Source organism: Tenrec ecaudatus, chromosome 1 (genome assembly GCF_050624435.1).
Source record: "Tenrec ecaudatus isolate mTenEca1 chromosome 1, mTenEca1.hap1, whole genome shotgun sequence".
NCBI lineage: Eukaryota > Metazoa > Chordata > Mammalia > Afrosoricida > Tenrecidae > Tenrec > Tenrec ecaudatus.
In genome coordinates this window covers 34095336-34107687 of record NC_134530.1, presented here as the reverse complement: position 1 = coordinate 34107687, position 12352 = coordinate 34095336, and the positions used below count along the sequence as shown (strand labels likewise).

Genomic DNA, 12352 nt, shown 5'->3' with positions numbered 1-12352 from the left:
CGGCCTCCTACCCAGACTTCTACTGAGAGAGCAATAAACATCTATTCGGTTATAGCAGTCGTTGTTTCCATCTGTTACAACTGTCCACCTGATGATATTCTGACTCATGCAGCCAACCAGCCTTGACTTCATTCTCTCACCACCCCACCTCCAAGCCGTCTTCCAACCCTGTTGGGCTCTACCCACAGAATGCCTGGCCATCCAGTATCTGACCCTTCCTCGCCGTCTCCACCACTAACCCACCCTGCTCGGCCTCCTATCAGGTCGCTGGGACTCCTGCAGTGGCTTCCTGGCCTCCCTCTGTGCTTTCTCCCTTTATCTATTTCCACAGCAACCAAATCACTGGTAAGGCCCTTGACAGCCGGGATGTCTGTCTGCTAGTATCTTACCCCCAGTTTACAATGCCAAGCATGTACTGAATGTGTATCTCATCAAGTATGTCATTGGTTTTAATCTATGTTGCTATTTTTTGTACCACAAACTATGCAAAAAAAGCCCCCCCCCTAATTGTTTGGAAAACTTCCCCCTCCTCCCCCCGTGTTTGGAAAACTTCCTCTAGAGAATCAAAGAAGTCTAGTGAGCTGCGAGTTGGGTGTCAGGCTTGTCACCGGAAGCACAGAGGTCCAAGGCCACCACTTGCTCCATGGAAGAATCAGTCCATCTGCTTCGTAAACATTTACAGTCTCGGAAACCCTAGAGAGGTGGCGGGGGTCAGAACTCACTCATTGGCAGGGGGTTTGGTGGAATGTTTCTGCCTTTCAGCTGCCTTCCCAGGAATGAAAAGCAGTCCTTCCAACTAGATCTTCAGGAACACGAGTGGCACAGCTCCACAGCCCTCTGCAGTCCACCTTTCGGTGCCCTCATAGACTTGGTTGCTGCTCTTGACTAAACTATGGGCTTGTTGTTGAATCGATTTATATCCCTCCACTGTTTCTATTCATCTCTGCCCACAGTCACATTTGTCTTCTTTGCTGAATCAGAGTGTAATTTTTTGCAAGCATTTACAATGAAAATGGCATTAAACGTATGTAGCTCTCAGCTCAGAGAACCCCCGTGGCACAGTGGTTAAGTGTTCAGATGAAAAGCAAAAGGCTGGCCATCCGAATCCACCCATGACTCCACAGGAGGAAGGTGTGGCGGCCTGCTCGGGGAGAGATCGGCCTCAGAAACCTCAGGGTTGGGTCGCAACCATGGTTGTACGACACGGAGAGTATAATCGAGGGCTCCGAATTATGGATGTCAGAGTTGTTGAACTGGCGAATGGTTCCTTGTATATATTTTTGCCAAAATTGAAAAAAAAACACAGGAATAATACTGAGTATGTGGGAAAATAAAAGGTAAAATTGATGGTGGGAAAGATTGTACAACTCGTCTTAATATGATTGAACTATTGAATTGTGTGATATGTGGATGAAGTGCCAAGAAAGCTGTTTGAAAGTGGGGAGGGGGGACCTTCCATTCTTCATCATGAGTTGAAATTGACTCCATGGCAATAGGTTTGATTGGACAGGTTTTAGCACTTAACTCAAGGAGCCTGGGGAAGCAGACATTCAGCACAAACCCTCCAAAGGTTGAATAAGAAAAAGACCAGCGATCTGCTTCCCTGAAGATTGCAGCCTGCAAACCCAATGAGGTTGTTCGTATGGGGACACTTTGAGGCAGAAATCACTTTGACGGCACCTAACAAGGACAGCACTTAACTGAAGGGGCAATAATAACATGAACAGGTCCAACCAGGTGCACATATAAACAGGAAATGACAGCATGTCACAACTGCCCCTTGGCCAGCATTGATGACTCAATCCATTATCAAAAGCATCCCAATTTCAAAGATGTTAAAATATGTCACAGGGGTGGGGGAACGAACAGCTCAAAATTGACGGAGACACGGTGAGAAGCCCGTTGAATGAAAGGGTGGCTTCACCTCCTGTCACCGAGTTTCGTGCCGACCAGGCTGTAACCACACTCGGCCTCCCTGTTGTTCCTGGAGCGGGTCAAGAATGGAGCCACCTCTGGGCCCAGGTACTTGTTATTCCCTCTCTCCCCGGATGGTTACAGAGCTCACCCTCCTACCCACCCCCCAGTCAATCTCCTCCAAAGCCACCTCCTAGAATTACACATCCCACTGCTCCCTGACCCTTTGGTCGGCAACTCTTCCTTCACAGTTCTTGCTAGTGAACCACATCTTGGGGGCACGTGTTTGTACCCTCACCTCCTGACCAGGGGGAAGCGCCCTGTGCCCGGCCCATAGCAAGGACACAGTGGACAGCGTCGAATCAGCTGCTGACAGGAAGGCTTCCCCATGGCAATCCATGACAGGGAGCATTTGAGAAAATGTGCTCGGGCAAAACAAGGGCCTAAAGCCCCGGGCCCCTCATCTGGCACCTCCTCTGGAGTACAGCTGAAGAATGGAAGTCTGCTTCTTAAAGGATTTTGTCAGTGGTAACGTTGCTGTGTGCTGCCAAGCCCACTGTGTCAATTCGATTCCAACTCACAGGAGCGGATGGACAAGTCATTGAAATTTAAAAAAAGTTCTGCCGTGAATCAAGCCCATTGTGGTTCACAGTAACCCTATCCAGTCATGTAGAACTGCCCCTGTGGGGTTCCTGAGACTGTGACCCCTCTTTCTCCAGCAGAGCAGCAGGCAGTTATAACCTACTTTCATTTCAGCCAGAGCCACAGCATAGGCTCGACAACTTGCTCAGATGATTTGTTTCGTAGGTGGCTTGTCAGAATGATTCGGAGCTCTGAGGTCACTCTAATTAGAATCCACCATGACTTAATTTCTGTTTGCCTCAGTTTTCTTTATCTGTCAAATGGGGATAACAGCAAACACATTTTGCTAAGCAAATGCAGTGCTCAGCACCTATCAAGAGTCCAATAAATGTCATCTAATATTACCACCATCCTCTGTCTTTTCTGAGTGAAAAACAGCAGGAGGGGCTGGGTGGCTACATCCCCCAGCCTATCGGGCTGACAGGAGAAGCAGCCCTGCTTACCCAGAGCCAGCAGAGGTCTGGAGGCTTACCTAGTACAGAGAAAGAAGAGGGCAAATGCGGAGCCACTTTACAGTAGAAAGGCCACGGCTGTAGTCTCCTCAGTCAGTGGCCTAAAACTAAACCCTGTGTTCTCCCCAAACCCGCTCCCTGTCTGCATCCCCAGTCCATCTCCCAAATGAAACACGGGGCCATCATCTTCGCCCTTCCTCCTCTTTACATCAAACTATCAGCCAAGCCCAAGCCAAATCCAACTCATCAAACCAACAACTCACTGCCACCAAGTCAAGGCAACTCATAGCAACCCTGTAGGACAGAGTAGAACTGCACCTGTGAGCAGAAAACTTCCTCTTTCTCCTGTGGGGAGGTTTCGAACTGGTGACCGTGAAGACAGCAGCCCAACATGTAACCATTATACCACCCAAGCTCCTCAACCCTACACAGTTTCCTCTGCTGTGGATCTTTACAGGAAAAGAGAACCTCATCTTCCAGTTGGTGAGTGAGGTAGTTAAGGTTTATTGTGCCAACCTGGCCGACAAACACATGTGGGGTACACTGGTACAGATAAGAGCTGGAAACACAGGGAATCCAGAACAGATAAATCCCTCAGGACAAGGGCTTAAGTGGAGAGCAAATGCTTTGAAAATGATTAGAGCAAAGAATGTACAGATGTGCTTTATACAATTGATGTATGTATATGTATGGATTGTGGTAAGAGTTGTATGAGTCCCTAATAAAATGTTAAAAAAAAATCCCTCAGGACAATGAGATTAGCGATACCAGGAGGGGAAGAGAAAGGTGGGGGAGAATCTTTGTGGGAGGAAAACTTGGAAGAAAAAAAAAAAAGGTGGGGGAAAAAGGGACAACAGATCATAAGGATCTACTATAACCCCCTCCCTGGGGGACGGACAACAGAAAAGTAGGTGAAGGGAGACAGACAGTGTAAGACATGACAAAATAATAATTTTTAAATCATCAAGGGTTTGTGAGGGAAGGAGGGTGGGGGAGGGAGGGGGAAAATGAGCTGGGGGCTCAAGTAGAAAGAAAATATTTTGAGAATGATGATGGCAACAAATGTACAAATGTGCTTGACACAATGGATGTATGTATGGATTGTGATAAGAGTTGTACGAGCCTCCAAAATGATTTTTTTTTTTTAAGAAAAAGTATTGCATCTCTCTTAAACTACCTAACATATTACTGGGGGGACAGAGTCTCTGTTTAAAAAAGGAAAAAGTGCTTGTTGAATGAACAACTGGGGGAGAAGGGGATAGGAGAAGAAAGAGGGAGTGGCAGATGAGAGGCTGTACCAGGTCTACATCCCTGATCCAATCGTGAACGTATTCCAAGCAAACAACATTGCTAGTTCACCAAAAATGAAGTACAAATGGCTAATGAACCCAGGAAAAAGTGCTCACGATCACTAGCCATCAGGGAGATGCAATGAATCACTTTACACCCACAAAGCTAGCCCAACTAAAAAAAAAACCAGTAAACAAATATTGGAGAGGATGTGGAGAGATTGAAACTCGTATACACTATTGGTGAACTTGTAAACACATACAACCCCTGTGGAAAATGATGGAAGTAAAATGAGTAGGATCCAGAAATACCACTTGTAGGCATATGCCCTAAAGAAGTAGGAGTCACAACACAAGGGGATGGATGCTCTCCCATCGTTCACAACAGCAAGAACTTGGAAGCAGCCCAGATGCCCAACAATGGACGAACGGATAAAGAAACTATGGTGCATACACACAGTGGAATACTACGCATCCCTAAAAAAACAGGGACGAAAGCATAAAACACTGCATGACATGGAAGAACCTGGAAACCATTGTGCTGAGTGCAGTCAACCACAAAAGGACAAATATTGTAGGAATCCACTACTATGAGGAGAAACACAAGTAAACAAATCTTAGAAACCAATTCCCAAAGAGGTAGAATATCTGCCTACCAGTCATGTACCAAATGTTACCCCCTTCTGTGCACTTCCTAAGAACCAAATAGAAAGAGGAGGCATTTCAATATTTAGATAGATAGATCGATGTTAGATAGATAGATAGATAGATAGATAGATAGATAGATAGATAGATAGATAGATAGATAGATAGACAGATAGATATAAAGAAAGAGGAGGCACTGGCTGGGGTGACTCCTTCAAGGAGGGGAAGAGGGAGCAGACCGCTCACATGAGGTTATATAACAGTGAGACAAGGCAAGCTACCACAAATCAACAGACCTTCCACAAGAGTGAGAGGAGAATCTTCCTGGAAAGTCAAGTGAAGACAGGGAAGGGGAGCATCTACATTTCAGAGGAGGCACTGATGCTTCTGTTGGTGAGGATGGTGGGTAAATGGGGTGAAACCACCTCACAAGGGAAAGAGATGCTGAACGATAATTGTAGAGAAACTAAGGGAAGAATAAACCCAGGTCGATGGTCCTGGGTAGACACTTCAAATATGTTTCTAACCAACTCTCAAGGAATTGCACCATGGCTTGGGCACTAAGATGACCTTAGACGCTGGCCCTACTGGGAACATGGCATCCCTCCAAAAGGCACACCAAGGACTGGGCATGGAAGACCAATGGATAGAACTGGGTCTTACCTCCAAACTACCTGGCCCCTTGGACTTAGGACTGCCATAGTCTGATGGGAGGGGAAACAAAGGATGAACACCAAGACTGTGGACATGGCAGTTGTTGGGTCTTGGGAGGGACTCCTGGCTTAGTCGGTGTCCGGTGAGAGGGACCCAGAACCACCATGTATTTAGTATCTCAAGTCTTCCCCTTGTATTAATATGACAGGTTTTAATCTTCAAGCCAAGGATTTGCCCTCGTAAAACATGATTCAGGAAAACTTCCCCTAGCATTAACCCCATGCTCAATGTACAGAGCTCATTCAAGTAAGAAATCAATCTGTACAAAGCACCAACTCATAAATTGGACCATATTTGCATAATCTCCTCAAATCAAGAGACCCTTAAATCCTATGCCAGTGGATTAATTATTGCTGCTATCAGTGCAACTTCCTGATGCCCGAAGGGATGATTGATGATGTTTTTCTTTTTGTTTGTTTGGTTTTGTTGTTGTTCTTGTTGTTTTGGTTTTTGTCATTATATGATGGCATAATTAAATCAGGGTAATTCATAACCTGAGGACAAGTAGATGAATTCTGGGCTCCCACTTAATTCTAACCCCAATCCAAGAACAATTATGTAGTTCTGATAACATGGCCCTGCTCTATACTCACCTTCATGAAATGATCACTGAAGATAAGGTGCTACAGCAAAGTGTGCTGAAGAAAGCAAACTGGTGTCTGGCTATCAACACAAACAGACCAGGGGTGTGAGTGGCGATACTGGGAGGGTAGAGGAGCATGGGTTGGAAAGGAGGAACCAATTACAAGGATCTACATGTGACCTCCTCCCTGGGGGACAGACAACAGAAAAATGGGTGAAGGAAGACGTCGGACAGGGCAAGATATGACAAAATAATAATTTATAAATTATCAAGGGTTCATGAGGGGGGAGTGGAGAGGGAGGGGAAAAATGAGGAGCTGATGCCAGTGGCTTAAGTGGAGAGCAAATGTTTTGAGAATGAAGAGGGCAATGAATGTACAAATGTGTTTTACACAATTGATGTATATATGGACTGTGATAAGAGTTGTATGAGCCCCTAATAAAAATCAATTTTAAAAAAAGAAATAGTGTCTAGGGTCTTAAAGGTTTGTATTCAAACAAGAAACCATCTAAGCAAGCTATCAACTAAGACTACATCAAAGAAACACACCAACCTGTGTGATCCAAAGATAACAACAGAATCCAAATATGATGAAGGGAAACGTATCAGAGTTTAAATTGTGAACACGTAATTTGTAGACGGCTATGGAGACTAGTGAGAACTCAAAATCTATCTGCAGAGTATCTAGCCAGATTAAGCCTCTGGCAGATCCACTCTAGCCACAGTAAGGGATTCAGACAGAGATTATTGTAAACTTGATTATGGTGGACTGAACCATAGTATAATGTGATTATTGGTCAGTAGACCTTCCCGCTTGACCCAATCGGAATATGCTTTAGGCTCAAATATTTCTCACTTGTTTTATAACAGAAATTTCTTCTCTAGCTTTTTAAATATTATTGGTAGCCTTTTCTTTCTTACTCTATTGTTATTACTATTATTTTCTTCTTTATGTTTTGTTTTTATTTTGTATTGTTTCTGTTAGGTTCTCAGTTAATGAGGTATAGAAGGAATAGATGCAGAGAGACAACAACTGAAGGAATGGTTTATCGGGAATGGGGGGTGGGCTAGGGGGATTGATGAGCTAACAATGAATGCGGGAGGGGGAGGGAGCATTAGAACTGAAGATAATGTATATACAACTTTTTAGAAGCGATTTAACTATGGAAGTGTATGATATGTGAATATTATATCAAGTACTTAAAATAAAAAGAAGAAACCAAACGACCTATGATTACGTTGGTAATCAAGGTAGAAGAGTTTTGCTCAGGGTTTATATTAATGAGTTTATATTAATGGTGGTAGAATAATTTGGAAAAGGATACCAATAATGGTTGTGCAACATGAAGAATATAATAAATGGCACAGAATTATACATGTAGAAATTGTTGACGTGGATGTTTTGTTATGTGTATCTTTGCCACAATTTTTAAAAAGAATTATATGAATAACAATGAGTACAAGAAGAAATTTTCTAAAATTGATTGTGACAATGATTGTACAACTCTTCTTGCTATGACTGAACTATTGAATTGTATGTGTGGGTGCAGTACAATAAAACTGTTTTAAAAAAAACAATACTACTACAGAAAAACTAAGCATATCAAGTCATGTAGGACAACGTTAATAGGACATTGATATAGAAACCTGTATCAACTGATGGCAAATCATTAAATATTAAAATGTAGTCAAAAGAGCTTTAGTTAGGAGTTAGACTGGATTTAGTTAGGAGTTAGATTGGGTTTCAATTCCAACTCTGCCACTTCTAAGCCAAGTCATCACAGGCTAGTTCTCAACTCACTGCTTTCAAACTGAGTCTGACTCACGACAACCTTCTAGGGCAGAGAAAATCTGCCCCTGTGGGTTTCTAAGACTATATATTTTTATGGGCTAGAAAGCTTCATCTTCCTCTGGAAAGGCTGGTCGTTTCAAACTCCTAACCTTGTGAGTAAGCAGCCCAACTTGTAACCTACTATGCCATCAGGGCTCCTATGAACAAGTTACTTAACCTAGTCTCAGTGTCCTCACCCAGCACGAGTCTGATTGTACTGTTTCATCACATCAGACAATGGCTGTCAAGTGCCCGACAGCGAGCTTCTAAGGTTGTTGATGGGTGCCCTCTTAGTGTGGTGGGCTCTGTAAGGGATGTTCAGTTCAGGCCAGTGGTTCGCACCCACCAAACCAAAGATGAGCCTGTCTGCTCCCGTAAAGATGGACAATCGGGGAGAAGGGAGCATGAGAACTGACAGCACAACTCATTTTGAAAGGCAATTGAACCTTGGGCAGGGTGGGGTGGGGTGGTTTCTAAAACTGATATGGTAATGACTGTACAATTCTCACTGATATAATTGAATGATTGAACTATTGAATTGTATGACATGTAAACTATGTGCCCATAAAACTTAAAATTTTAGGAAGCAGTGATACTCTTTCCTATAGAACTGACTCAATGAAAATTGGTTTGAGTTTGCATAATAAGGCTGTTGAAAAACCTTAGTTTCTTTCCTTATAGAACACTGCTAAAAAGTGGAAGGTCATAGGTCAACTCCCCAGAATTCAAATGGGGGATAGCAATGGACCACCTAACACTTTTTTTAAAAAAATCATTTTATTGGAGACTCTTACAACTCTTGCTACAAACCAAACAGCAATTCATACTTATTCGTACATCTATCCCGTTGTTCTTTTCTAGACATCTACTTTCCATGACCACATCCTGAATCCCACACAGCTCATATGCTCCTCAAACCACGACCACCCCTGAATCCTCACACCTAGCCATCTTGCAGATGAACTGGGTCATAATAAAGATTAAGCCACCAAACAATTAAATCATTTCAATGCAATTTCATCACCTCTGCTGAAAACAGTTCAAAACGCCTGCCCGACGCAACATCATCTTGGTCTATGAAAGAGCCCACATGTAAGCTATCTTATGAATGTAATTAAATGATGAGACCTCGGAATGTAGATGCCTTCAGAGAATGAACTTAGTCACCGCTCTCCTCTGTAGGGCAATGGACTCACACCAGTGTACCACAGAAACAACAAGCAGCAATCAGGTGAAGCAAGTCCTCCACTTGACTGTGCAAGGATGTACGGAAATCCACGAGGTCCCAAAAGTGTCCCACAGTGTCAAATTCCCTAAAGCTTCTACTCCCGTTGGACACCCTTTGTGTTTTCATGGACTGAAGTCACCTACACTCTAATTTTGTTAAAATATGACATTTCATCTCATCTCATTTCCTGCTTTCAACCCAACGTTCATGCATGGTCTTGCCTGTTTCAACCCTAAATGTTATGTTTGAATTCAATAATAAAAAATGCACCCTTTTCTAATCAAATCCATGTCACTTGATCAATGTGTGTCAAAAGTTTCCACCGAGTGACAACAACACAAAGACAGAAAAGCTTTGGAAATGTCTCTGTTGAGAACTGCTCACTTAAGTCTACAACGAAAGAAAATGGGCCAAAAGGAAAACAAAAACTTTTTAAAAGATGATTTTTGAAAAAATGAAAGCTATTTGTTCTCAATCTTAAAATTTACCTTTTTCTGAGCTGACTCATTGGGTTCAGACAAATTTAGAGGAGAAAATTTCATACTAGTGATTTATTTTTTTCACATTTATTTTCATATTCTGTTGACCTTGAGAAATGTGTTTCGTGTATCTCCTCTGTAAGAGATTACCTTTGTTCCTCATAAGAAAACAAAAAAGTTACTCCTTTCTCAGGGCCTGAATAAAGTGAAGAAACACATTTCAGATCACAGTCAAACCCATCTGTCTTTGGCTTAAAAGGAATTTAAAATTCATCTAAACACCTCTAAATCAGGAACAAATGAGAGATCAAGAAAAAACTGTTTCTGGGAGAAGAGGCCCACTAAGAAACAGAATACACTCTTTGCCTTGAAAGAAATTACCTATTAAGGTAAGTATTAAAGGAATAAAGGAGGTTGGGTGCATTTTTGTAAACCATACACAACAAAGTGCCCTCTAAGGGAATCTCTTAATAGCTTCAAGAAGCTGTTCTGTATTCTCATTTAAGCCTACATTTTGGATGTATTTGAAAAAAGAAAAACCAGCAGCACAGAAAGGGCAATCCTGATTTTCCAAACAGTCAAGCATCAGCCAACAAAGTCATCAACTTTCCCACCTGATGCTGCCTGCCCACCTGTCTGCCCTAGGAGGTCTTGGGGTGCAGCGGTTCAAGTGCTCTGTAGCAAACTGGAAAGTCAGCAGCTCCAACCGGCCACTACGTGGGAGAAAGACAGGGCACTCTGCTTCTGTAAGATTTACACTCATGGAAACCCAACGGGGGCAGTTCTACTCTGTCCTGTAGGGTTTTCATGAGTCGAAACCAACTTGGCGGCAGTGTGTTTGGTTTGGGCCTTTGAAAACCCTCTCCCTGAAGAATTTGAGTCCCAAAGGAGATACACCATAGCTAAAACTAGAGCCCGGACATCTTGCAGTACAATCAAAGGGATGACTGCTTTGATAACACTTCAGAGAAGTTTTATAGGACCAGTGGAAGCAATGAGAAGGTCAGAAGAGGTTGAGACCAGCAGGGGTTCTGAAAGGGAAGGAAGCTCAATTTATAAAAAGGAAGAGAAAAAGGCAGTATAATCACAGGAAATTCTTTGAACCTAATTGCCACAGTTATCATGGCAATTTTTTTAGAGAATCGTTAAAACATCAAGAAAGAGCTTTGTATAATCCCTTTCAGAAATGAGAGAAAGGGGGAAGGGGCGGGATTTACAAAGTCATTCACTCCTATCTGTTTCCTGTGTAGTCTGCTCCAGTAAAGCACAAGTTTGAAAGCGATAAGAACTAGGGAAACATCCAATGAAAGGAAGATGCCAGAAATCAGTTGCAGTCTCTTCAATTACTAGCGTCTAAACCAGAATTTTCTAAACTGCTGAGAAGACACGTATTTGGCTAAATATCAAGGAGTCTGTCTGCAAGCCACTCTTAAACACAAAGGTATGCTTAATCAACAATTTAAGGCCCATACTTGGGATTTCAAATACTCGTACTTCTTTTTTAAAACACAGGTCCACCACCATTCTGACTCCATCCAAAATTATTCTTTAAATCCCTGCAGCAAATTGTTCTTTAAACTTAATTTAAATCCAGCCCTTCTGGTTTGAATATTGGAAAGGGGGGGTGGGCGCACACCTCTCCTAAGAGATTCGAAAAGAAGCAAATGGAGTTCAGAATGGAGGAAAAAAGCAAAGGAGAATCTCTTCGGAGTCATTTCATTCTTTTAAAATGTCATCTGCATTTCTTCACCAAGCCCAAAGGCCAGGCTCCACTCACTGGCGCAATCTCATCTTTGTCAAAAGCGCTGAGAGTTGCCAACTAGTCCCCCAAGGTGTCCCCCAATCTCACCTCATCGGCGCTCAGCTCCTCCATCGCTTTCCTCTTAATGATGAAAGACGTTAGGGAAAGATCCTTCTATTCTCGAGAGCAGGGCGGGAGGAAAGGAGAGTGGAAGGTGTCTATCGGGCTGTCTGGTCCCCCGAATGGGGGAGGTTTCAGAATTGCATAGTCAGAGGTTAAAAAATGAGAACACGAGAGGCACTGAACTGCCCAGGCTTCAGTCGCTCCAAACGCCCCAAAGCCTCGCACAGCTGCTTCTGCCCTGAGCAGCCTCCTTGGGCCGCCACTGCTGCTGCGACAGGGCTATCGTTAAGGCGCCACTAGGACCCTCTGCTTCCTAGCTTGTCCAGACCAGGGAGCTCGGTCGCCAGCTCGTCGCGTGCTCCCAGCTTGCTCGATCTTCGCGGGGCTGGCGCGGCAGCTGCGCTTCCTCCAACAGATCCTGCTCTCCTCCCCACCTTTCGCCCCGGGCGGGAACAGCTCGGCTGCAAAGGGGATGCCCCGAGGACAAGCGACCCCCGAGCCGCCCAGACCGAGCCCAGCACTGGAGAGGGAAGCCCCTCCCCTCCCAAGCAGGCCGGCCACGCCCCGCCTCCGCGCCGGAGCCCAGGCAGGGGGAGGGGGAGGACAGAACTCGCGACGCCTCTCGCTGGAAGAGCAAATCCTCCTACCCCTCCACCCCGGCTCTTACCCCCTCGCCCCACCAAGTATTATTCATCAAAACAACAGGGCGGC

At 44.0% G+C, this 12352-nt stretch overlaps 1 protein-coding gene across 4 annotated transcripts in view; it reads right to left on the bottom strand.

The window, feature by feature from the left end:
- Nucleotides 1-12352, bottom strand: part of UBE4B (ubiquitination factor E4B) — a 132569-nt gene extending 120217 nt beyond the window's left edge. For 2 of the 4 annotated variants that reach the window (XM_075550766.1, XM_075550768.1), the window contains exon 1: nucleotides 11627-12349. In XM_075550766.1, coding sequence (XP_075406881.1) covers nucleotides 11627-11650 — 24 coding nt within the window. In that variant the 5' untranslated portion in view covers nucleotides 11651-12349. Of the gene's footprint in view, nucleotides 1-11626 lie in introns of all 4 variants that reach the window. The other 2 variants (XM_075550778.1, XM_075550773.1) reach the window with 2 other exon arrangements.